This window comes from Periophthalmus magnuspinnatus, chromosome 10 (genome assembly GCF_009829125.3).
Source record: "Periophthalmus magnuspinnatus isolate fPerMag1 chromosome 10, fPerMag1.2.pri, whole genome shotgun sequence".
NCBI classification, from domain to species: Eukaryota; Metazoa; Chordata; class Actinopteri; order Gobiiformes; family Gobiidae; genus Periophthalmus; species Periophthalmus magnuspinnatus.
Window position 1 is genome coordinate 10569841 of NC_047135.1, and position 27058 is coordinate 10596898.

Sequence of the window (27058 nt, forward strand, 5' to 3'; positions counted from 1 at the left end):
ATCCATTTGCGAAGCTCGGTGAGTTTTTAAATACAGAAAAAAGGTTTATTGATTGTGACAGCAGATACAGACAGGACACAGACTGGCAGCCTTTCAGCGTCTCCCCCAGTCTCCCTCCAAGTTCTAAGTCCCAGTCTAAACAACCCCTGAGCATCTGAGCTCTGACTATTTTATATCAGAATGACAATGCTACATACATTTCAAAGCAGAGTGACTTTTGTTTCACACCCATAAGATAATTAACTTTTACACTTAGACAGGGAGAACAACAACAAGTTTCCTGTGGGATGAAGACAGAGCCTTCACACATGTTAATGTCTGGTCTGGGTCTAACAGACAGAGATCAAATGCATTTAAAGACACAACATGAATATACTTAAATTTCCATCACACTTTCTCCCTTTTGATTATTCATTAATCATACTTCATAAACAATCACAAAAAAAACATGCACAGAAACATTCATTATTGTGGATCCAAAACACAGCTCATGGAGATAACGTCCCATTAGTTTGTTGATGGAGATGGAGGCAAACAACAACAGTTCATTGTTGTGTTCAGTTCAGTTTGTTTATGATTTGTAGTCAGAAGATGAATGCTGTTTTAACATGATGGTGGTGCTGTTTAGTTAAATCTTTCCCATCACCTGTCCTCTGTCCCTTTGTCCTCCTTCTGACCACACATGGCTGTACTCTCCGTCCGCACGCAGCTTGGCGTCTCTCTGGCCAGAGCTCGTCTCTGGAGTTGTCCTTCAGCCCATGTGTTGATTTCAGGGCTGTGGCTGGGGACACAAGGATCAGGTTTAGTTCTTTTGAGTCACAAGAAACTTTTTGAAACTGAACTTTTTTGAAGTTTTCCTCCAGTGACTGTTGCAACAGATGGTCTGGTTCTGCCCAGGGGAAGACCAGGTGTCCTCCTGCTCAGGAGAAGACCATGTGTCCCCCTGCCCAGGAGGAGACCATGTGTCCCCCTGCCCAGGAGGAGACCATGTGTCCCCCTGCCCAGGAGGAGACCATGTGTCCCCCTGCCCAGGAGGAGACCATGTGTCCCCCTGCCCAGGAGGAGACCATGTGTCCCCCTGCCCAGGAGGAGACCATGTGTCCCCTGCCCAGGAGAAGACCGTGTGTCCTTCTGCTCAGGAGGTGTTTTTGGTTCAGATCCAGGTGGAAACTTATCTCTAGCTTCAGATGTTGTCAGGTTACAGGTCTTGTAGTTATTGGTTAGTTGTGTTGTTACTGTGTGAATATTTCATAGGAACATGCAAAGACAAAGAAGAGAAATTATGCATCTCCTGTAATAAAAAAAAAAAAAACGAAATCGCAGGCGCTTAGTCGTCAAGGATGGTCAAGTCAGTCAAGTCAGTTTGGATTTGTGATCACTACTAGCTTTGATTAGGCCTTCATTTTGTTTTTAAGAGAGCTCATTACAATTTTTGGGAATTTGTGAAAGAATTCAGTTTCTTCTTTTCAATTACAATTGAGGAGGGTTTTATGGTACCAGCTGGATGTTTCGTCATTAAACTCATTGCAGTGATGAGGCAAAAAAAAAAAAACAACAACTAAATGAATACAAAATTTTTCAAAAAAAGGAAATATATAAAGAAACAAAGAAATGTAGAAAATGAGTGGATCAGTTGAAACTGCATCCTGTCATTTTCTTGTTGACACGGTTTACAATGGTTTAGCTGTCAGCTGTTCTCTGATGTTGCATAATTCACACCACACAGTTTGGCTGATCAGGTCTAAGGACACGCAAATGCTGTTGACTTCTTGTGTCAGGCTCTGTACTTAACCATTTTCTTTCTTTTCTTTTTTCAGTTTTTGTTTTGTTTTTCTATTTTTTTTCTTTTTCTCTTTACTCTTTTTTCACACTTAACATTGTGAGTGAATTAGGGTATAGTGTTTACATATGTAAATTTACATTTGTCTGCATTTTGCAATTACATAACATCTCCATTCTTAAACCTAGATGGACTGCTGAATTTACTCTTCCTCATGAAAAAAAAAAAAGTTCAGCTGTCCGTACGCTCAACTACACAGGGACTTTCACCCTTTTGCAATTTACCAGTTAGTAACCCTAGATAGGAGTTTCAATTAGTGACTGTTCGCTAAATAGCAGGGACTTCCACCCGTTTGACTGTTTACTAGCTAGTTACAACTAGAGGGGAATTTCACCCATGACTGTTTGGTAGTTAACCGTAATGACCCCTAAACCTCATTCTGGAGAATAAAATCAAATAGGTCCTAATATTAGATATTATATAAAACAAAGTGCAGCAAAACACGTTCACCTTTTGTCATGATCCCTGTTCTACTCTGTCACGATTCCTGTTCTGCTCTCCCTGCGCCCTCGTCTTCCCCCTCCCTCACCTGTCTGTCTCCGGAGCTGGGCGGAATCCGGACTCCTCCCACGCGCACCTGCTCCCCATCAGCGCAATCAGCGCCACCTGCCGCGGATAAGAGGGGTCCGGACGAGTCACTCAGGGCCGGAACGTCCGCGTGTTTCACGTGATTATGCTCATGGCTTAGTACTTTGATCCTTTCTGGTACACTCTTGTCTTATTGGAACTTTTTTGCTCTGCTCCAGATCTCCGCCCCAGAACCAGCTCCGGACTCCCCCAGCACCCGCACCTCCGCCCTGGTATGGTATTGTGTCTTCATTGTCGTGCACTTGTGTCTCTCCGCGCTCACGGACCTGCACCCACGCTCCCCAGCTACTCTGGATTTATGAACTATGTTATTCTACTCTGGATCTATGAACTATGTTATTCTACTCTGGATTTATTAACTATGTTACTATGCTATGAAGCAGCCTCGTTCCCCGGCCTTGTGGATAAATGAACTGTGGTTTCTATGAACACTTATTGTGAATAAAGACATTGTTAAAATTTCGTGAGTCTCGCAGCTTTGGTCCCTACGCCCCGCTGGTTACGACACCTTTTACAGTGTCTCACAGCTTAGTCATAGGTGGAGCTTCGTAACTTCCAATATCTTAGTTTCGGTGGCTTAAAAGGATGAGCGGTCTGTCATCTATGTCCCAAAAGTGAGGAAATCAGGAGTGGGGGAGGGCCATTGTTGTTTGGATTGTATTAGCAGCATGTTAGGGCAGCATGGTGGTACACACATGAGATTTTGGAGCCAAAAAGACTGAAAAGTTGTGAGATTAATCAAAAATGGTATAGGATCAGAACTATGGCTGTTGGGTATCTTTAGTTTACCGGTAAGTATTTTGCATTTCCAAAATACATTCTCCTTTGATTTACCAGTCTTTGTAGATTTCCTTTTCAAATGGAAAGAAGTCTGTATTGGAAAAGCTCACCGAGTAGACCTTGTTCGAATCCAGTGGTGGTGATCCAGGACAGAAAACGATGCATCAGGACAGAAACCAAAAGGAAGACAAAATTCCATCTTCACTGTGTTCTGGACGACCACTCGTGGATCCCACTCTTCTGACATCATTATTGTTGTGGAAAAAATGACAGTTCTACATGAACAGTAATCTATTTGCTAAGCTCGGTGAGGTTTGAAATACAGAAAAAAGATGTATTGTTTGTTACAGCAGATACAGACAGGACAGAGCCCAGGCCTGCTCTGGCCAAAGACTGGTAGCCTCCCGGCCTCCCTCCTGGCCTCCCTCCCAGTCTCCCTCTCAGTCTAAGTCCCAGTCTAAACAACCCCTGAGCATTTGAGCTCTGACTATTTTATACCAGAATGACAATGCTACATACACTTCAAAGCAGAGTGACTTTTGTTTCACACCCATAAGATAATGAACTTTTACACTTAGACAGGTAGAACAACAGCGAGTTTCTTGTGGGATGGAGACAGAGCCTTCAGACATGTTAATGTCTGGTCTGGGTCTGACAGACAGAGATCAAATGCATTTAAAGACACAACATGAATATACTTAAATTTCCACCACACTACCTCCCTCCATCCAAAGAAGCATGGAAAAAAATGAAAACATAAGACCTACAAATACTTCATACAATTTATAATATTTTTAACAGGTGTAGTAACTGCTAACACCTTAATCAAATAGTAAAAGAAAAAATTCAAATCTGTCAACTGGACAAAAAGATGTAACATATACAGTATGTATACAACTTTTTGTCCAGTTGACAGATTCGAATGTTTCTTGGACTATGGGTCACACCGGGATGACTGATGAATTGGACAGCCTTAAAGCCCTCTTAATACAAAACAATTGTATTTATTTTTATGAATGAACTCTTTATTCATGGTTTATTAAGGTTTTTCAAAGTGTATTATAAAATGTATTAAAATATAATGGTCACAGGATTGAGTGAAGGAATTTGAACAGCTATTCTTCCCTTTATACAATTATATGTGTGTGATAATGATACTACACTGTGGAACATTCCAGATTACGCAATACTCGGGAAATGGGCTTGGTTTAATGCTTTAAAAGTGTTCAGTGAAAATGAAAGTGAACGTGTTTGAACCTCCTCCTTTTGTCTTGATTACATGACAAAAAGAGTAGAGGTGCATCAGAGAATCACTTTCAACAAGCCACAGAGGTGAGTAAACTGCTTTATATCTATAGAATTATATCATCAAAGGCATCGCGGAGGGTAACCAGCATATCCATAAAAAGGTTATTTAAAGTCCAAAAAGACCATTTTAGATGCATGATTGTGCTAAATGTTTTAATAATTCCACTGTTTATAGAGTTTCAGAAACAGATTTTAAATACAATTATAGGTCTTGTGGTCATTATTTCCATGGAGCTGATTGTCCTCGAGCAAGCTTTACAACTTTCATTTGTTTTGTTTTTTTTGGGAGATTTTGGAGAAGTAGAAGGGTCACTTATAAAATACATGATTCCAGCACTATGAGAATAAAGTGACATTTCGACATTTAAGTGTTAATTTAATGAGAATAAAGTCGAAACCAGAAAAGTTGCAATTTTACAAGAATAAAGTTGTAGCCAAAAAATACATAATTTAACCAAAAATAAAGTCGACATTTAATGATTTCGGGTTCCAAGCCAAATCAAAATGAACACAGACTGCAAAAGACTGGCGCTTGGATGAGCTGAAGCTTACAGAAATGCCCATTAAGGATATGAAACTTTGAAATGCTGACATTTTACGTCCCAGAAGTTTGTAAGGTATTAGACAGATGTGCACTGCAGTTTAGCTCCATCTCTCCTCCCGTACGCATCAATCACAAACTGTTGAATGAAGTAGGCTTTTCCTCTTCATAGAGTGACCAGACTGTTCCTTGAACAAAACCTGCAGAGTGCGGGGTTCACTGGGGTTCATTGAGCAGGACACAGGCGGTGCTCCGAGCCTCAAACAGGTGGAGGAGTCTCAGCTCAAACCCATACTCCACTAAACAGGTGAAGGAGTCTCAGCTCATACCCATACTCCACTAAACAAGTGGAGGAGTCTCGGCTCATACTCATACTTTGCTCCCCTTAGCTTCGCTTGTCTACTATTCCAAACATGGGTAGTTTGCACACAATCACGTTCAAAGATGTGCTCATTGTGGATAACTTCAGCCCCTCGTTTTGTGCTTGTGGAGCCGTGTGCACTGGGCAGGCCCAGTTTTACACACCAATTATAATGTATCCCAATCTCTATTGCCACTGCGCTGTCCTGTTTCTGTGTCTAAATGGTTACAGTTTAGTCTAATGCACAGAGCTGAAGCTGGTTTCAGTCCCTGATCCCAAATTGTTTATGCAGGATCGACACTGCACCCTGTATCCACTGATGTTCCAGGTACACTGCGTAAATATGAGCTGCTACTGCCTGACTGCACAGCTTCCCAAACCTGCTAACAAGTGTAAACAAGTGTAGAAAGCTCAAAATCAAGGGAATAGATTTGGTGAAATTCATGCAGACACCTACACCTGTGGGTGTCCTTCCCAGGAGTGCAGATGCATGGGGTCACTTTTGTCAGTTTTGGGGAAATTATTCAGCAGTTGTTAATGTTTAATAATATAAAGCAATATAAAGTTGTAAAAGGCCAGCAATATAAAGTTTGACATCTATCCTACATAGGTTTTTATTTAATCTTTAACTCAAATAAGGACCATTCTTTGTGGCGAATTGCTCTTGCCCTAAATCTGGAAATCAGGAATTATACCAATGCTAAAAATACAAACATTTACTTTGGTTGAATAAAAAAAATATGATGTAGAAAATGATGGTGCAATACGTTTTGTATTTGAGTTTACTGGACAAAGTGCCACCAGTGCAGTCATAAACTGGTGATAAAACTGATGACACTATAGTCTACATTTACACACAGTTTGTCCATATGCATTCACCTTGAGTAGAACCATGATTTGGTAAGTGGGAGTGTAGGTTATGTGTCATTTTGATTCAGTGAAAGGTGCAGCAGCCTCCGTCTATCTCTTCAGTCATTACATTGGTAATTATTGCAACATAGCACAGATAAATTATTCTACTGACGTGTCATGTGTGAAATGACAATAAAGACACCACATCAACTTGAAAGTCCACTTTGTGTAGGCCTACAAAATGTAAAATGAAGTGAGCTATATGATATAAGGGAAAGTAAATAAACCATATAGTGAATTGTGCATGCATAATTCATGTTGAGACATGCATTTTTCAGAATCAATTTTATTACAATTTTCAGTGAACAAAATTCAGTTTAATTTATTTTTGTAAAGCCCAAAATCACAATAGCAGTTGCCTTTAAGGGCTTAACAGGATCATTGATTGAACCAACAGAAAGTTATAAATGTGATCAATACCAAAGACAGATTAAGCAACATTCATAAAAAACAAACAAATGAAGAACTGTTCTTCTCTGCAAGGAAACACTCCTACTCCTGGCCCGAGTCCAGTTTAGCCCTGATGTAGACTTGGTTTGGTCCTGTTCCAGTCCTGGTTAAGCTCTGGTCCTAGTTTAGTTCTGAATTTAGTTCTGAAAAATCGATTTTTCTTTAGCTGTCTACCATGTTATGATGTTGTCCCCTCATTAAAAACATGCCTGAAGAGGTTTTATATGTCATCCATGCATGTTTGAGTATTTTAGCTATCTCTCTATTCAAACCCTCTTTACTGTTAGCTGTGAGATTCTGTCCAATACTCAGCCCATAAGCCTATGTCCAGCCATGCTCCTGCACAACAATTCTCCATATATAAAAACATGATACAAAACTCGACAAACCTGATGTGATGTGCAGTAGTTTCCCTAGCATGATTCACGCTGATTGTGTTGTGATAGCACTCTGAAGAGGGTGTGACTTTACAAACACACTAATACATTGTTTTTAAGGAATATAGAATTAAAAGGTAACATTGTGATCCAACTATGTTATATGTTAGCAGTTAATACCCCACAGAAGTAAAATATCCTCTCTTTAAAGTGACAGGTGTTAAAAAGTGTCCAATAGCTGAATGAATGATTCCTAAATGTACATCACCCCATCTCCTCTGCACATATTGATTACTGTATTGATTACTTTGATTGACAGATGCCGTCCCTCAGATCCCAGCCCGAGTTGGTCCCAAGCCCTCGGGGGCCTCTGCCAAAGTGGTGCGCTCTGGGCGTGGCTGTGGTCTCCATGGTGATGGCGACCATCTTGTTCCAGGAGACAGTCGTGGGCTGGGTCTGCGTGGCGGTGCTTCTGTTGTCACTCTGTCCCTTGGTCCATGGGATTTTCCTGTTCTTGGAGGAGGTGGTCAACCACAACAACAGGTTTGAATCAAATTAAATAATTTGTTTGTGAACTAACTTAGCTTTATATAACAATAAAAGGTTTGAATATGCACACATTATTTTAAAGAGTCTCTACCAGTAGCATACTTATAGCCACATCTGCCCTGAGATAGACTGATAGACCAGCATAAATCACTCGACATGCTCACACATACTCTAGGCAAGTGTCTTGCCCAAGAACAAAACAACAGCAGTATTGGTTGAAGTTGATAATGAAACACTGACCTTTGGCTTCAGTTCCCTTTTCTCACAGTGTTTATTTATTCACCCATTTCATTATAAGCACTTGGAAAATCCTCTCTCCAACACAAAATCCCTCAGTCATCCAGGCATGATCCATTCAATCCATCTTTGAACAGAAATTCAATTCTGTCAACTGGACAAAAGTTTTTTGATGTTTTGCTTGTTCATCCAAGCCACTTCAGGTCTAGTCAGATTGCTGGTGGACACTGTCTTATATTTATCTGGAGGGAGGAACTAACTACACTGAAACTATCACACCTGTTTGTGTTAGCTATGTTTGTTAGCTGGGTCTATTGAACTACACTAAATGTGAAGTGTGCCTGAGTCATATTTTGCATAATTGTTCAGGCTCCTAATGGGTGCTCTTACAACCATTAGCATTACTGGGTACTATCACTATTGCTTTCCTTGTTTTGATTTAGGTCTGAAGTTGGAGTTATAAATAGGAGATAAATTATGTCTAAGCTCCCCATTCAATCCATCTTTCAACAGGAATACAACTTTTTATTTTGCTCTTCATTTAACATATATTTTTTATGGAAATAGGCTCATATTTACAACAAGAAAATTGTTGTATAAACCAGTGTCTATCTATGGGTTTCAGAATGATTAGGACCGTTGCCGTTGCAATTAACAATTTCATATTATATCTTTTGAATGGTGAAAAGTCTACAAAATGTCACCTGTAACAGAAAGCTGAAAACCATGAGTAAAATGGAATGTTTTGTTATAAATCATACATAAACCCGCTGCTCTCTGCACCACCCTGTTTAACCTGCATGTAATGTTTGGCTCTCAGGTACAGGGGGCACTCTGTCCTGGCCCATCCCTGGGATTGTGGGTTGATGAGACCCCTCCTGTTCATTGTACTGTCCAGTGTTGTGCTGCGACTCTCGGGGAGTCCTCTGCCTCTGCCCCATCTGTGGATTCTGCTCTGGCTCTGCCCCGTCCTCTACGCTGCCCTTCGGAGTCTGGGAGTGCTGGTAATGACTTTTAACATTTAGGTCTCTACAGAAATAATAATAATAATAATAATAATAATAATAATAATAATAATAATAATAATAATAATAATAATAATAATAATAATAATAACAACAACAACAACAACAACAACAACAACAACAACAACAACAACAACAACAACAACAACAACAACAACAACAACAACAACAACAACAACAACAACAACAACAACAACAACAACAACAACAACAACAACAACAACAACAACAACAACAACAACAGCAATGATGCCATTCTTCTTAGATGATGAAAAATATCTCCAAACGGGCAATTTATAAAAAATTTTTTTTTTAGATATTTGAATGTGATTTTCAGTATCATAGCATTTTCTTTTATATTACCATGTGGCTTTATATCTGTGTACTCCCTCAGTCGTCCACATAGGTTCCATAGTGGTCTATGGGTGTATACTAGTCTATGTGATCTTATACTTTTTCTGATACAGCTCAAGGTCATTCTAAAGCGACTCAGTCAAAGACTGTGACTTTGTAGTATTCATACTCAAATGAGTATGTAGTTTCAATACTATCTTAGTATAATTTAGAACTGGGTTTTTTATAGTTTAGTTTTATGGCTCTTTTGCTTACTTTCATGTATTGTTTTGACCAATACATCTGGGCATATTTAGCCAAAAACATTCACTTGATTCCAAGCTCTGTGGTGTTAATGTTAATCCCCGTCTATCAGTCAAAATTGCGTGGTAAAACAGTATTGTGTTCTCTCTGTGTTCAGGTCCTCTCTGAGGTGGAGCTGTCAGACATTTGTGAGACCAGACAGATGAATGTGGCTCATGGTTTGGCCTGGTCATTCTATCTGGGCTACCTCCAACTGGTGCTGCCCCGTCAGTAACACACATGGGCCTGCGTGTGTGTGCATGGACATGCACACACACGCACACACATGCACACACATGCACACACACACAAACAACAACAACAATACAAAATAATAGAGTTTTACTGTCAGACTCTTTCACAGTAGTACTTTGAATACCATGGTTTAATCCCTTTTGGATGATCAAGTGTTCATTTGTTTTTTGTCTCCATGGAGATGCTATTGTTTTGCTTAGAATGTTCGACAATATGGCTTTAAACTTGAGAGATGACCCTTAAAAAAATGAAAAACACCCATATATGAATAAATGCACACCTTTAAAACAATACTGTGGAATATTCCATCATCTCCATGGTAGCTATTAAATGATAAAATTCTCTGATGGGAACGCTTTGGTGGGAAAGCTTTGGTGGGAACGCCTTGGAGGAACGCCTTGGAGTCCCACTGGAGGAGCTGGAGGAAGCGTCTGGGCTGAGGGGATTCGGGACGTCCGTGCTTAGACCCCATGAGAGTGTGTGCGCGCGTGTGTGTGTGTTAAATGTTATTATATGTACAAAATCTTACAACTGATACTGTTTTGGATCCCCTGATCCTAATGTTACTGTTGCATGTGTTATTTTAGGTCTAGAAGAGGCCATCTCTGCATTCTGTGCATCCCACCAGAGCAGTGCCTCCCTGTGGAGCCGAGGGTCAAAGCGCCTTTTCATACTGATCCCTATAAATGCAAACATCAGCCACAAACTGGAGAATGAGGACGAGAGGGTTCATTTCTACGACAGCCTCCCCAACAGTCAGTTGGATCGAGGGGGAGTCAGAGGAAGGGTTTACAAGCACAGTGTGTACAGAGTCTTCAACCACAAAGGACAGGTGAGTATTAAAGTGCATATGACAGCTTAGACAACTCACTTGAACATATTATATTCAAGATTTTCTGAAAACTACATGTTTAATATAAAGTATGAACACAGACTTAATTCTTAATGAACAATGTTTATTAAAAATTATTCAAGTTCAGTAACTGCTGAAGAAATACCAACTCCTAATAAATTATTTGTTCATTAAGTATTTAACTTAACTTTAACTCGACCAGAAAAAGGTGGCTTGCCCTCTTTGGGTGGGTGGGGAGGCTCTGCCTCAAGTGGAGGAGTTCAAGTATCTCGGGGTCTTGTTCACGAGTGAGGGATGGAGCGTGAGATTGACAGGCAGATCGGTGCTGCGTCTGCAGTGATGCGGTCGCTGTATCAAACTGTTGTGGTAAAGAAGGAGTTGAAGGGCAATTTTACCGATTTGAGATGTTATTGCTTTGCCCGAATGTTCCACAGTGTTTGCATTCATTCAATTACAGTTTTTTATTGCAAACAAATACTAGGAAAATACTTTAGATCTAACCTGTAACTTGTAAATTCATTTACTATATGGGACATAGAAATCACCAGTTCACCTAAAATAGCAATATTACAACTTTAGAATTGTCTACAAATGCCAGCATTGTTTCAATTCACCAAAAAAACATTGAGGAAGTGAAATCTTGTGAAATCTAAAAGAAATCAAAACCAAACTTGAGTCAAATGCTGAGTCATGTATTTTTCTGTTGTTGTATAATTCCATGGATCGGTATAACAGGTTTAAGTGAATGCAGTGTTTGAGGGTGTCTGATCGTCACTGAAAACTGCACAGGGTTGATCACATTAGTAAAGACACAGGGAGAGAAAGCAGTTTCTCTGTATTTACTCAAATCACATTAAAGTGTTTTGTATTCAGAAGAAGTAAAGACTCAATAGAAATCCAAGCTCAGAAACTTGCTAACACACTGCTAAATTTGCAATAAAAAAACTTGAAAATAACAAGGCAATCGTTTGTTAAAGGTGCACTAAAGCCTTGTTTCCATCAGACCATAGGGCCGGTACAGGCCAGTATGGGCCGGTACGGTGGGGACCTGTGTGTTTCCACTCCTTAAAACAATCTGTACCTCCCCCTTTTGGGGGATCCAAGGTGTTCCACTGGAGGTACCTACCAAAGGGGTCTGGAACACTTGGGACCAGCTTGGGGGGCGTTGCTAGTCATGCCCCCACACAGTCATTGGAGGACCAGGTCGACAGGGGTCTTCCAGTCAATTTCGTAGCTAATGGCGGCCGCCACACCCACCACAGCCACCGTGGCCACTGGCAGGTACAGTGGCATGGAGCAGTGCAGGGTGAATTGTAAGAAATTACAAGATTAAGATTAAGGACCACTCCAGCTCCGGTGCTGGCAAACAAGACTGGAGGTGGTTCAAGGAGATGGACAACATCTATGGCCACAGACCTGCAAGCACTGGTCAGGAAAGGTCTTTGGACAGTGCCACCGTGTCTCAGCTCAGAGGACCAGCAGAAAGCACATCTTTGAGTGCATCTTGTTAGACCTGTGTCACACTCAAAACCGGCCTGAGCTGTTTGTAATGGAAACACTCCCTGGATGGGGGTGTCTTGCCCTCCAATGGTTCCGCACCAAGTTGGCCCCCAGTGAGTCATGCCAGTGGAAATGAGGCCTATCTAACTTTTCTGGTGGATAGTCCACCAACTGCTTGTTTCCATGGAGATGTTACAGTTTCACCTGTACCGCTGCACCCTTCTTTGGTAAAGATTCATTCTGTTTTAAACTTAGCGAAATTAGCAATTTTTTTTAGTAAGACAGGAGTGTTTGTTTACCTGCTTTACATGTTTGTTGTAAAGCATCCTACACGTCACGACACCGTCATGTGAGGCTTTTAAGGAATATACAGGAAGTAGCCTAAAAATGTAAAGGAGGTAAACAAACACTCCTTTCTGACTAAAAAAATTGCTAATTTCGCTAAATTTAAAACAGAATGAATCTGAAGAATTGCTAATTCTATGCAATGTTGCACATTTTGGCATTATCTGTTTCCATGGAGAAATGACAGTACAGTTGATGTCAATTTACAGGTCAGATCTGTGGAGAGACAAGCAGGCTAAATGGAGTAAGTGTGCAAAAAAAAAAAAAAAAAAAAAAAAAAGCACAAAATCAAAAACCAAATCACTTTAAATCAAATAAAATTAAGAAAGATTTGTATTCCATACTGTGGGACATTAAGGTTAAAGTAGATTAAGGTAGATATTTGTTTAAATTGAGATGGTTTGACTACCATCTGTAAGCCTTTGTCAACCTGTCCTAGAGTTGTTTACCTGCCAAGATATTTCGATTAATTCTGTTTTATTGGAAATTGGAGTAATTTTTCCTCTCTAATAGCAACCTTTATTTATTTAACAGCTACAATATGGTTTTATCGGTCTTAAATTACACCTCATTGTTTCTGTTTCTCAATACTCCCCCACCCTTAGCCCCAGTTGACTCTTTATGCTAATATGTGCTAACGATCCTCTACCTGTGGATTATAATGAACCATAGAGACTCAGAGAGGCCAAAGGTCATTTGGTGGTTATTATCTGACTTGAATTAATGTGTGAGCAAATACATGTACTGGTTATCCCAGTGTTCCATAGTTGCACAAACTGTATTATTTGTTTGTGTGTTTTAACTACACACTGATTGGTTTAAATTGCTGTTTAATTGGTGTTTTTTGCTCCTATGGCCCTTTTCTAATCACATACGTGGGATTTTTACCTAGGTTGGGAATGACTGGCTCACTGCATAAATGTAACATCTGTTTTAATGAGTTGTTTAGCACCATCTGCTGTTTAAAAGTGACATTACACCTGACACGTTTAACTCTGGTGTTGAGAAGAGTTGAGGGAAGATGAGAAAGGTTTTTGCCCCTTTTAGATTTAACTGAATTCTGAAATGAATCATGAAATAAAACTAAATGCCTGGGTTACTTGTTACTTTGCCTCTTAGTCCAATGCTGCTGATAAACATGATATAACATCTGATATTGTTTGGTTATAGTACATTTTACAGACCAAGCCTTAATTTAATCTGTCAAATTAACACAACATGAAATAAACTGTGTTCAGATTTCTAGAATTTGATTTTTTTTCTTTCTTTCTGAAGCTATTAACAAAAAAAAAATCACCTTTTACTTCAAACAGAGAAGACGTTCAACTTTGTGATAGTCTTTGTTTCATATGATCAGCCCCTGTAATTACAAAGATATTAACCATAAACTAGGTCAACAAATCTGCAATCTGACAGCTAAACAGCAAAGTGCACCATAGACTTCTGATCTGTCCTCTGGCTCAGTTTTAGACTATGGCAATTCTTGGATGTTGTGATGTCAAGAGCAATTTTTCCAGTTGATTACATTATACATTCCTGTGAAATATCCAAAATAAAATCACAAATGTTGAACCTGGTCTTTTCTATTAGTAAGTCATCCAAGAAGTCACTGTATTACAAAAAAAAATCTGTATTATAACAATATTCATTTGAACATTCTCCATCTGCATAAAATATTACTGGCCTGTACAATGTTGTGACGTCATCTGAAACCCAGCAATAGAAATTTTAGGATATGTGTTGTATCATGAACGCCACCTATTAAACCTCTTATAATGTCTGTTAATTCATGCTCTTTTGCCCCATAGGCTCATGACTGTGTGCTGGAGTATGCTACGCCCCTCCTCACCCTCCACAGCATGTCCCAGGACAGAAGCGCGGCATTTGGTGAACCCCAGAGAAGAGAGCAGGTACTCCTCTTCTACAGGACGCTCAGAGACATCCTAGAGCGCTCCCTGGAGTGTCGGAACAGATATACACTCATCCTGCTCAATGGTAAGCACCAAACAAGAGGGGGATTTTACTAGGGTTGTCTCGATACTAAACTTTCAAACACTAATTCGATATTCAGTACCCAATCTGATACCAAAATGCTTTACAGAAGGAGACAACATAGACAAGTTATTGAGAGGAAAAAGAGAAAATGGGGTAAAAATCTTTAATCTCTTAAAGATGCTTTATTGTGAAGGGTCTGCCATCATTAAATATATCTAGCTCCATAGAGACAAGAGAGTGATGCCACAAGGCTGAATACATTCAAGACAGGTACATTTAATGCCATAGTATAAAACATTCTTAACAATAACATCTCGATAAAGGCAAACACGTGATACACCCCCTCGTCAAAAAAGTTACATAGTGTCCCTTTAATTATCCCAGTATCCTTCAAAACGAAGTCATATCTGCTGTGCAGACATCTTTTTTCATCTGTGTAAAAAACAAATAAATAAAATTTAAAAAACAGCACTAGAGGATAGCCTACCCTATCACTCCTTCAACAATTTGCTTAATGTCTCTCCCCACTCTTCACCCCATTCACACTGCACTGCCTTTTTTAAGAAATCCTAGGGGTCACAATCAAAACAATGACTATCTCTCGTTTTCTCAGATGAACATGAAGGTGACCCTCACTATCTGTCCAAGTGTATCCTGAGACACCTTCATCAACAGGACACAGAGGAGTACCCCATCCTGCCCTCCCCCAGGATCCATCCCCCTCAGCCAGAGCAGACACCCTTGACTGCCCAGGGACAGCACATGGGAGCATGGGGGGGACACAGGGGACAGGATCTGAGCAAAGATCCCACCCTTATGTTCAGTACGGACACACCCAGGACTCTGAGGGGCCCAGTGGAGACGTCCGATGGCTTTAAGCCCAAGCACAACGGGTACAGTTAAACAGAGATCAGGGCTGTACAAATGTTTTTATTGTTGGCTACATATTGAAACATATTTGAACCAGAGGGAAATATACTTAACGGTAAAGGGGATGATTTAAATGGGGGCATTTATAGCTTTGACACAGCCACAGTAAAACAGAACATTTACCTTTGTAAGTCCCTGTGATGCAGTGGTGGAATGTAACAAAGTAAAAGTAGTAAAGTACAACTTTTAGGTATCTGTAAATTGTGGATACTTTTTGCTTTTACTTAAATACATTTTAGATCTGTACTTCTACTTCACTACATTTTTGAACAGAACTGAAAAGTAAAAGCATTTTTTGATTGTTTATTTTTAACACATTCGTAATTTGAGCAAACAAAAACATACAAATAAAATCAGCTATGTATTCAATTTTCTCTGTTGTTCAAAATCGCTTGAAGGTTTATAAGACCTCAAAATATGCACTGAATCCTTTTATTTGTTTTACTCTTTAAGTACATTTTTAAATGGATACTTTAATAAATTTTTAAATTTTTTCATGTGATACTTTAACTTTTTTTTTTCTTTGTTTTTGCTCCAGCATCTGTACTTTTACTTACAGTACCAAACTTGAGTACTTCTTTTACCACTACTGTAATGGTTTAAATGTATTGCCTATGTCTATGAATTTTTGAGGTGTTTGACGTGTCTTTCTTCTCTCTTTGCAATATGGTGGTTCTCCTGGGAAAACCTGGCTAAGTCTCAGTCTTGATCCTGTTAGATCTGAGTGCTGCCATTGACACTGTTGATCATGGGATCCTCTTACAGAGACTAGAGGACTGGGTGCGCATCTCTGGTACGGCACTAAACTGGTTCAAGTCCTATTTAGAAAACAGGGAGTACTTTGTTGAAATTGGAAAATGTATATCAGATAAAATGCCCCTGACCTGTGGGGTGCCCCAGGGTTCAATCCTGGGACCCCTGCTGTTCAATGCTGCTGCCGTTAGGCCAGTTAATACGCAGCAATAATGTGTCCTACCACAACTATGCAGATGACACTCAGATCTATGTCTCAGTGGCAGCAGGTGAATATGGACCAGTGGATTCACTCTGCCACTGCATCCAACAGATCACTGTGTGGATCCAAAACAACTTTCTTCTGCTAAACTCAGACAAGACTAAAGTCATCATCTTTGACCCACAGAAACATAAAGAAAGTGTCAGCAGTCACCTCCAGTCTCTCTCTCTAAAACCTTCAACTCAGGCTAGAAATCTAGGGGTAATAATGGACTCGAACTTATAATCGACTTGAACTTTAACAGCCACATCAAATCAATAACATCTGCAGCTTTTTACCACCTAAAAAAATGCAAAAATCAAAGGTATACTGTCAAAGCCAGACTTAGAGAGACTTATCCATGCATTTGTCTCCAGTAGGTTAGACTACTGTAACGGCCTGCTCACTGACCTCTCCAAACAAGCATTAAGACAGATGCAGTACATCCAGAACACTGCTGCTCGGGTCCTGAGTAGAACCAGGAAGTACGAGCACATAAGTCCTGTGCTCAGGTCTCTGCACTGGCTTCCTGTAGCTCAAAGAATAGACTTTAAAGCAGCTCTGCTTGTGTATAAGTCTCTCCATGGCCTAGGTCCAAAGTATATCTGTGACATGTTAGTGCCATATGAACCATCTCGCACACTGAGGACTTCAGGACAAAGGTTTTTATAAAGGTTTTTATTCTGCACTCTTCTCTTTTAATGGTAATTTTATGATGATTATTTGTGATTATTTATGTTTTGATTTGTGTGATTTTAATGTCTTTCTTATTCTGTAAAGCACTTTGAATTACCTTGTGTACGAATTGCGCTATACAAATAAACTTGCCTTGCCTTGCCTTACTTGAGGTTTTGAATATAATCGTCTTATAATCATCTGGGCTTATTCAGCTGGAAGCCTTTGGGCCAACAAAAGTTATTCTGAAGGTTGCATCATTTGGACAGCCCTGGCAGAGGCTATGGTTTCATTTTGTTGTTTTTTACAGTAAAAAAAACAACAACAAAAACATGTCATGACATTTATTTTAGGAAGGTTTAAAGGTTAGTTATAGTGTTGACACATTATCTGTTAAATGTGACATTGAATCGTCCCACTCTGGTCTGGGAGTCAAACCTGAAACCTTGTTGTGAAGTGTGAGTGCCTCCCCATGCCAATTGGGATATTTGTGAATTTTATTTTATTTTATTTTATTTTTGGTAATATTTTGGCAGTGGCAGCTCATCTTTCGTTTGATGTAAAGAAAGTTCCTGTATTGCTTCCTCTTGTGTGATGATAATGCATTGCTGCTACTAGAGGTCAGTGTTTGTTATGTGATAATGCACTGCTGCCACTAGAGGTCAGTGTTTGTTATGTGATAATGCACTGCTGCCACTAGAGATCAGTGTTTGTTGTCCTGATGTGCTGATACAGTGCTGCTGGTTGTAATTTGTTCTCAGCTCAAAATCAGTACATTTTTGGGTTTAACAACTTACAATAAAGCTAAAACACATAATAAAAATAACTGCAATTATCATTAACACAAACTATATATATATATTTACACCCTATATATGTATATAAAATATACATAATGTCATCTTAACAAACTGAAAAAAAGACAGAATTCACAGAAAATGTGTGTGTGTTTTTATTTCATTTGTCAAGATGTCAAGCAAGTCCACCATCTTTGAGTCTGTGAAGCACTATACATCGCAACTAAACTTAAACTTGATGTCTATTTGAGATGTAGGCCAAATAAACAAGCAGTAGTCACAAGACATACCTGAGAGAAGGCGATGTCATGTGCACATTCATTCTCATGCAGGGAGGGAGCAGAGAGCAGACCAATGGCAAATGGTGTTGTTGTGCATGAACATTATGATATTAAACCTATCTTGCTTCCATTTAATCAATTACAAATGTATTAATGCTTAAAAAATGCATTATTATTGTGAGTGGTTTCATTGATCTACAGCTTGTATCCATGGAACCAGATCTGTTTAATGCCATTCTGTGGAAAACATGAAAATGGCCATTCAGAAAAGGCATATAGTGCACCTTCAGATTCAGAGGTGAAGGTTCATTTTGGTTTGAAGTCACCATTTTGTTTTGCATCAGCATTGTAAATAAGAACTTGTTCTGTTTTGCCTGTAAAATAAAGGGTACATTTAACCACATGTACCTATTCATGCATTTATGTTTTCATTGCAAAATAAACAATATATTAGTTGGATTTACTTAAGACTAGTTGAGATGTAGTCAAAACATACAGTCTAAATGCGAGGAAGCTAATATTTAGAAATAGTTTATCTGTTTTTGCAAATTAACTGCAACTTTTTATCTTGACATTTTAGTATTAGATAAAGTTATCAAACTCCACTTGTGATCCTCCTCTGCACATGATGTTTACTTGAGATGGTCAAAGATAAGACTCCTCACATGAGTTTAGCTCCTTCAGTAACAGCAGGGTCTGAAACCTGTTTGACTCGTTATGATCTAACCACTGCAACAAAACACGCTGAACTGACACAGACTCCTAGAACAGAAGAGAAAAGTCTGCCACTCAAAAATGACAACTTAAAAAAAATCTATTAGGGCTACATGGTAAAATAAATACATATTTAAAGGCACTGTAGCTGATTTTAAATTTTTTGCAGAACAAGTTCGTTTTAAACAGTTTGCAGTGGTCCAAAGCTATTCCTCACTTACCTTATGCACTCTGAGTATCTTAATTATTCACCACAACAAGTTTGTAAGTGCTCTTCAACTCTCCAGAGTTTCACTGTCATGGCAAAGCTAACAACAACTAGCATGCTAACACACACTTCCTGATTATCAGACATTAAAGCGCTTTATAATTAGATGCAAAGAGCACACAATGGACTCATTTTGACTTCAAGTGTTGCTTATACAAAATATCTGTAGGCTTCTGGGGCTGTTGCTAAAACATGGGGACGATTGCGTACATGGCCTTAAATAACAAAGGTGAACAATATTTAAACATTTTAACTGTATAACTTTTCTGATGGAAGGTTCTTCTAACCGCTTGTCTCAGTGGATGTTATAGCTTTGTCTGGAATGTTTCAAAGCATAAACTTAAACTTATTTCCCTTGATGGAGACAAGCAAGTGCTGCTACCTGGCTAGGTCACAGGTCAGATCTGTGGCGAGGAGACCCCACTTGCATAATAAGAATTCACATGTTTAAGGTATTTTTGAGCAATAAAACACCTGTAACAAAATACATAGATAAAAATGTAATGCCGTCTTGTACAGCAACCAAAGCAAGGCAATGATATCTCCATGGAGACAATCGCCACCCCACCAGAAAAGTTACACAGAGTCATTTTAATGTAACCTTATCAACCCAGCCAGAAAAAAAAAGTATGAAATGTAAAACAAAAAATTACTAATTTAAGTTATTTCCCATTAAATGATGTATCCCTTTTTGCGTGTACATTTACAGAGCACAGTGATAAATTAGCAGTAAACTAGGACAGGGAAGAAGTGGAAGGAAGTAGGACAGTAGTTGGTCACTTATCAACAGATCAAAGTTTACACAGTAACAAGAACAGGACAGGATGCCCTTGAGAGAAACAACAGCATGCAAAAATACAGTCTTGTTTCAACATGATTGTAATAAATACATGCAACCTGCATCATAAGTCAAAATGATTGGCAGTTTTAGGTTATCTTTCCTGACCCAAATTACACTAGAATTCGGGAGTTTTTGCCATAACATAATCTCAAAATACTCAGGCCCACCTTGTGACACCATGAAATGGTGTTTTAAAAATCTCTGTACACATTCACCCTAGTGTTTTGATTATTACAAATTACACTGAAGCCTTTGTCCTATATTTATCCTTGTTAGGCCCAATTTAGGCCCAAGTAGACCTGGTTTAGTTCTCTTCTAGTCCTGGTTTATTCCCAGTTTAATGTCAGGATTGATTTGTTGTAGAAGGGTGAACACAGACGCTACCTATGAGATTCAACTCTGAGCTTGAAGCTATTGTTTTAGTCTTATTTAGACTGTTTTACTTCTCAGTGCAGCAGCATATCCTAAATCCTTGGACATGCTGGCACCTGTAGTTTTTACTTACTGAATATTCAATGTATTATATTTTCACTTGTAAAATGTGAAATACAAGAAAGCATGAAACATTTGTACTGAATAAAAGCATCTATTTTTTGAATGTTTGATTTCATTTATCTTTATTTAAAGAGGAAGACCCAATGAGAACACTTAGACTCTCCTTTTTGCCCTGTTCACATTACAGAAAAATATAAACAAACAAAACAAATCAGTACATAAGTCCATTTAAAACATTAAAAATATGTGCAGGTATGATAATGAATGTTTGTTACCAGATTATTAAATTGCACTTGTGACACCAAAGTATCAATTTTTTATTGGTAAATATATAATATTTTGTGAAGCAAAACAGCTAAAAGCCCTTTTTCCCATCTCAGTTCTGGTGTGGCCAGTCCTTAGCCTTATACAGTCATGTGATCTTCTATTAAATGTCCCTGTATCAGTCATTTACAAGCAGGTGAGATATTCCAGCGGTCTTTGAAGTAGTCCCTTATAAATATAGATTCAACTTTAACTCAAAGTACAAAGTACACATTAAGACAATTGTTACAATACTTTTTGACTGCATTTTGGTATAATTTTAGATGAATACACAACCCCTGAGTAATTAAACTCTTGAAAGCTGAGTGAAGCAGTTTGAAACCGCAGTGCTGAAGTGAGTCTTTTCATGTTTGTGCCCCACATCCAACGGGTCACTTAAAGTTTCAATAAGCCGTCTTAATCAAAGTCCTATCACTGAATTACTTTCAAATACATTCTGTTTTATACTACATCAAATATTAACCACTGTCCAAGTACCAGGTAAGTCACCTCATGCCCACAGTGTAATTCCCCTAAATGTTGTCACACAGCAGATTTACTTCCTGTTAATGGTCAGGCCTGGTCTGTGATTGGTTGGGAATAATGATGTCATGCTCAGTTGATTTCCACAGCATTGAAGAGATAATAGTTTAATAACAGCAGTGAGTTGCTCACACGATGTCGGCCGAAGGCCAGGTCACTGTCTGAGGAAAAAACATTGAATTTGTTATGCAATTGTCATTTTTTAATGTATTTTGTAATTTGTTAGTTATATTATACTCTCTCTCTGTCTCTGTCTCTCTCTCTTTAATTGCATTAATTTGGTTCACTTTATAGTTAATTGGATAAAGAGGCCCTACGCAACTTTTCTGTTGGGGGTCAGCCAGATGCTGGTCTCTATAGGCATATTATTAGACATTTAGGTTAAACATGTATTGGTGTTTTTATTGCAAGAAAATCTACATTGAAAAACATCCATTCTTTCTATCACCCAGTGGTTTGCATGGAGATAGACAAGATTAATGCCATACAGTGGGATATTCCAGGCAAAGTAATAACTTTCCATTGCGACAAGCAAGTAACAGACCCCCCACCAACGTTCCCTCTAATTTTTCATGAGTCTGAGCAAACACACAAACTCCCTGAGCGTCCCATGGACCCCTGTGAGCAACATCAGACGTGTGCACTGTGGTCATGCTGCATCGCATCCATCCAAGTTAAATGGTTTATTAAAAGAATCAAATTACCACATTTACATTTCTGTTATAAGACATTTAATTAAGTGCTTTAGTCACTTATACAATGAAAATGACAAAAATCTTGCTCATGACCTGTGTAGTATGTTAATGCTATTGGAAGTATAAATATTAAATTTTAACTATGGCAAAACATGAGCTTCCAACCAAACCAAGCCAACTGTAAACTCCAATATTGAAAACACACTTAACATTTTTATTATAAAGCTCTGACTTGTATTATGAGTATAAGCCATTATGAGAAGCTTTTGCTGTGCACTGAGTGAGATTGTCCTACTGTGGTGTGGGAGACAGTCCAGTAACTCTTTTACAGTATATGACACGATCATTTGATTTTTACAACTCATAAACTAGTGATAGTATTCACTGACCAATACACACTGAGAGGAATCTGTATCTGCACACCCAGCTGCTCTATTACAGTACATTTATAAATCATATCAAAACACAATATATAATGTGTATTTGTATATACAATACAATATATTCAAAACAAGTGGTATGGGTCAAAATAAATATATATATTTACAAACCACACACTGCAAACAGTGAACAAACACACACAAACTTCAAAATGTAAACAAACACACACTGGAAACTAAAAACACACTGTACATGTGACAGTGTGACAGTCATTCTGTGACAGAGGTTGGAGGCTCGAGTCCCGCTCGGACCAACTTCTGTCATTGTGTCCTTAGTGCTATCATTGTGTCCTTAGTTCTGTCATTGTGTCCTTACGCGCGCGTAATTTTACATTGACTTTACATGTGAACGCGACGCACCTGACGCACCGGTGTGAACGTACCTTGTCAATGACGTTGATAAGCCGCGGAAATAGTATGTGAATTACATAATTGTCTGGAGCAGCTCGTCCCCGGTCACACTCACTGACTCACATTGAAAAAAAGCGCAAAACGAATTGTTGTGTGTTTATTTTATTTTCAATTCCGGTTTGATTTTTTTGTGCGCAGCACAGATTTTCTGTGCACGGAGACCGTGTCAGCAGTGCGCAATTGCGCACGCGCGCATCTTAGAGGGAACAGTGGCTGTGTCTCAATTCGCCCACCTGGCCTTAGAATCACCATTGGAAGGGCGGTTCGAAGGGCAGTGACGTAATTTCCGGCGCGACAAGGGCTGTCCCATTTCAACCCACCCTACTGAATGCGGCCGACAAACCTGCCCTTCCCTTTGCACCGTTTCCATGGAGATCGGACGTAACCGAAGCCTGCATCCGTGCACACTTCACGCACTTCTATATCCCGTCATGCACCGCGACTACGCAAAAAAGAGAAGAAAAGGAAGTCCGTTGCGCAATATACGTTCAAATGTTCGTACTGGTTTACCTCATCTACAACAGTGTGACATGAAACTGTTAAATCTGAATAAAGATCTGCACAGTGTGTGTGATGATTAAAAAGGAGTTACATGGAATAAAGGAATGTGCAGTTACTGCTAGACAATAAGAAGACATTTTTATCATTAAAAATTATTACTGCAATAAGAATAATGTAAGAATGTTCGTTTCTATTGTAAGCATCAAAGACCAAGAGACTGAAACGTAAAGTCAGAAGAGTTAAATGAGTTCCACACAGGTAATGTGAACAATGAAGCAACGGACTCTGAGGAAAGGACAGAACAGAGTCCTGAGACGTGCACAAAATCTTCATGTGTTCCGGTACATTCCATAGGTCTGCAACCACTGGTGGGCACGTGTCATTTACCTTCGTGTTAGTAAATCAAGACACTAGCTTGATGTAGCGCTGCACTGCTAGAAAATACCTTATAATAATCAGATGAAAAGAACTGGCACGGCACAGAAGGGAAACAGCGCCCTCTACTGTTATTAAAGTGGTGCAGCCACTGGACAAAATACCGAACCATTAAACTGCAATATCCCACTATATGTACCACTAATCAGTGTTCTCTGGTTTATAGACTATGAATGTAGAAATGATATTGTTACCTCTGTCTCTGTTATTACGTTTTCACAAGGTATATTTTGTTTAAGTTATGAAGTAGCTACAATTGAGTAAAAAAATCACCTCGAACGTTATATTTGCCTATTGATATTCAATCTAAACAGAAAGAAACGGCTGTGACGACGACATCTTGACTTTTTTCTATTAAATAATAAATCATTAAAAAATAACGTACGTAATGTACGTATCGTACGCTCAAAGACAGAGGTGGAAGTGCGGTCCGTGGTGCAGACCTGTCCCACTTCAGTTAGATGGAGGCTACACTGAGGAGGGCAGACTCTCGACCGGAACCTTGAAACTACACTTTTGAAGAGTACTTCGTAAGGACCCTTGAAGGGTGCATTTGGCGAATTGAGACACAGCCAGTGCCCCCCACCCTCTCTCTCTTTCCCCTGAGGTCTTCCAGGTGTGTAGTCTCTTAATCACTTTTGACTCAGATGTCACTGCTCGTCTCAACCCGCTCCTCTTTCAAACCCTTTTCTCTTAGTCTAAAAATGTTACCTAGAGACAGAAGGCACATTTAAACAGAAGAAACACAAGGACAGAACTGTTTCACCTGAAGCTGTTTAAACCTGTCAGACGAGCTTTTACAATTGAAATAGACAATAAAGTCATTTCCTTCTTCTAGGATGTACAACATATTTATAGTTTTCACAGAAATGCAATCACACAAAACTGGTTTGAACTAGGCCAGTGTTTCTCAAACTGGGGTATTGAGCTCTGTCAGGTGGTACTTGGACAATTCTTTAGTTTGTGGTTTGGCTAATTTGGAGTTCATTTAATCCATTTTTTAAAAATCCTCCTTTGGATGTCTTTGTAATTCCTCAGTCATCCAGGTCTAATCTATAGCAAAACAAAAATAAAATCTGTCAACTGGACAAATCGTTGTAGTGAAGATGTTTTGCTGCTCATCCAAACCACTTCTTCAGTCCACCAGTAATCTGACCCTAAAACAATTAGAAACTGTAGGAATACGGAGCACAATAATTTAAAAAAATGAATGAAAAAATCAACAAAAAACATGAACACATTTAGAAGAACATACAGTAGTAAACCAATGTATGTATGTACTATTGGGCTATACTGAATGGCATAGATAAGTTATTTTGAACACATAGACAATACTAACCCCGCACGACCTGCATGAGAAATAAGGCAAACGACTGCTTCTTTACTTTATGTTGGTCACGAGAAAAAAACATTTACCAGCTCGTTGGCCTGTTGTGTGACGAATGGAGGAAGTGCTAATGAATGGGAGGATATACTCATAGATTCAATTGTGTTTAGAGATTTGCCGTGTCACTGTGATTGGACCAAAACAGGTTCCGACTGGATTTCTGACTATACACAAAGGTTGTAAAAAATATCAAAATCTGATAATCGGTGCTAAAATAAGTATCAAAACCAGATACTCCTTTGATCAGGTATCAATACTCACACACAACACACACATTTACAGGACAGAAATGAACCTTTCTTGAATAGCTTTAGAATGCTGTTTGGCTGTATCAGAATAAGTATAAGTGAGTATAAGACCATGTAGTATACGCCCATGGACCACTATGGAACCTACCTGGACAAACATGGGAATATAAAAGAAACTACTATGATTTAATCTAGAAAATGACATTCTGTTGTCTAAATAAAGAATGTTATTGGAATCTGTATTGAGTATCAAGTCTATTCGTTAGTATCAAAATTGAGTTTGAAATTTTAGTAACCTAACAACAGTAAATTAATTAATTAAATAAAAAACAGTATGTCAGTTTCAGTGTAGGCTTATCAAGGTTTTAAAAACGCTTTTAAATGAGCTTTTCACAATGTAAAGGTTTTCTCTTATTATAGCCAGAGGTGGGTAGAGTGGCCAAAAATTGTACTCAAGTAAGACTAATGTTACTTAAAAATAATATTATTCAAGTATAAATATAAATCAGTGGTCCAAAAAATAAAAAAGTATTTGTGAAATCTACAACTAAGATCTGATTAAAAAAAACAAACAAAAAAAAAACAAAAAAACACACAAGACATTGAGTGACTTTAGGGAAAGGATAAACACAAAAATGAGAAAAACAATCATATCTGAAGGAGCTGTGCAAGAAACAAAAATGTGCAAATCATTTCATATTGTCAACATAAAGCTTTTGTCACGTATAGACTTACTCACAGTGGGAAGACATCTACTCAAGGAAAACTCAAATGCTGGCAGTGTCCCTTCAAAGTACTTATACTGATGATAGTGTGGTGATGGTGGGCTAAAAGACACAGTATTTCATCATGTGTAAACCCCAGCTGAAAGTTTATCTGAACAAAATGCTCCAAATTCTCCATAACCCATAACACATTGGTCACTCATTCACGCACAGCAGCCTATACTCCCATAAAAATACGACTTTATTCTCGTAATATTACGACTTTTTTTTCTCGTAATATTATGACTTTTTTTTCTCGTAGCGCCCGCATATTTTTTTTAATTTAAGCGACCCTTATATTCCGTCGTACTTTTAGTTTAAAATTCATGACCCAAATATTTCATCCTTTGATTAAGTGCGCTATTTTTCACATCAATCTTTTTTGGCACAGCAGTGAAAGCCTGGACACGTGTGACCTACATCAGAGAGATCGGCTGAGTAAAGTCGCACCGTACATGACAGCTCAAATATCAGAGCCTCATTAAAAGTAGTAACACAAGCAGAGCTACATACACACTGCAGTTAAATATAAACAAGATTAAGCCCTTAGTGGCATTTAAGAAGGATAATGTCAAGGTTAAAATATTGTGAAGTTTATCATTATTAAACTAAAGTTGGTGAAATGAATGGTGGGAGAGGTTGACAATATTCTGCTATTTAAGACATTGCATCATAGGCCCTTAACAATAAAATAAAAAATGATGTTCTCTTTCTAACGTCCAAGTCCTGAGTCCCAAGTATTTAACGTATAGCTACTTTTATGGTGAGGGGGGTGTAGCAATAT

General features: G+C 38.7%; 2 protein-coding genes across 3 annotated transcripts in view; one reads left to right on the forward strand and one right to left on the reverse strand.

The window, feature by feature from the left end:
* psd2 (pleckstrin and Sec7 domain containing 2) overlaps nucleotides 1–27058 on the reverse strand; it is a 288837-nt gene that overhangs the window by 234471 nt on the left and 27308 nt on the right. The window lies entirely within an intron of this gene.
* On the forward strand, nucleotides 4465–17317 carry sting1 (stimulator of interferon response cGAMP interactor 1). Of its 2 annotated transcripts, none has more exons than XM_055225097.1 (7): nucleotides 4465–4540; nucleotides 7477–7700; nucleotides 8764–8947; nucleotides 9723–9831; nucleotides 10447–10691; nucleotides 14366–14552; nucleotides 15166–17317. In XM_055225097.1, the coding sequence occupies exons 2-7, from the start codon at nucleotides 7477–7479 to the stop codon at nucleotides 15453–15455; spliced, it is 1239 nt and encodes a 412-aa protein (XP_055081072.1). In that variant the 5' UTR covers nucleotides 4465–4540; the 3' UTR covers nucleotides 15456–17317. The 2 variants fall into 2 exon arrangements, with proteins under 2 accessions (XP_055081072.1, XP_033830096.1); XM_033974205.2 differs by lacking the exon at nucleotides 4465–4540 and adding an exon at nucleotides 5235–5364.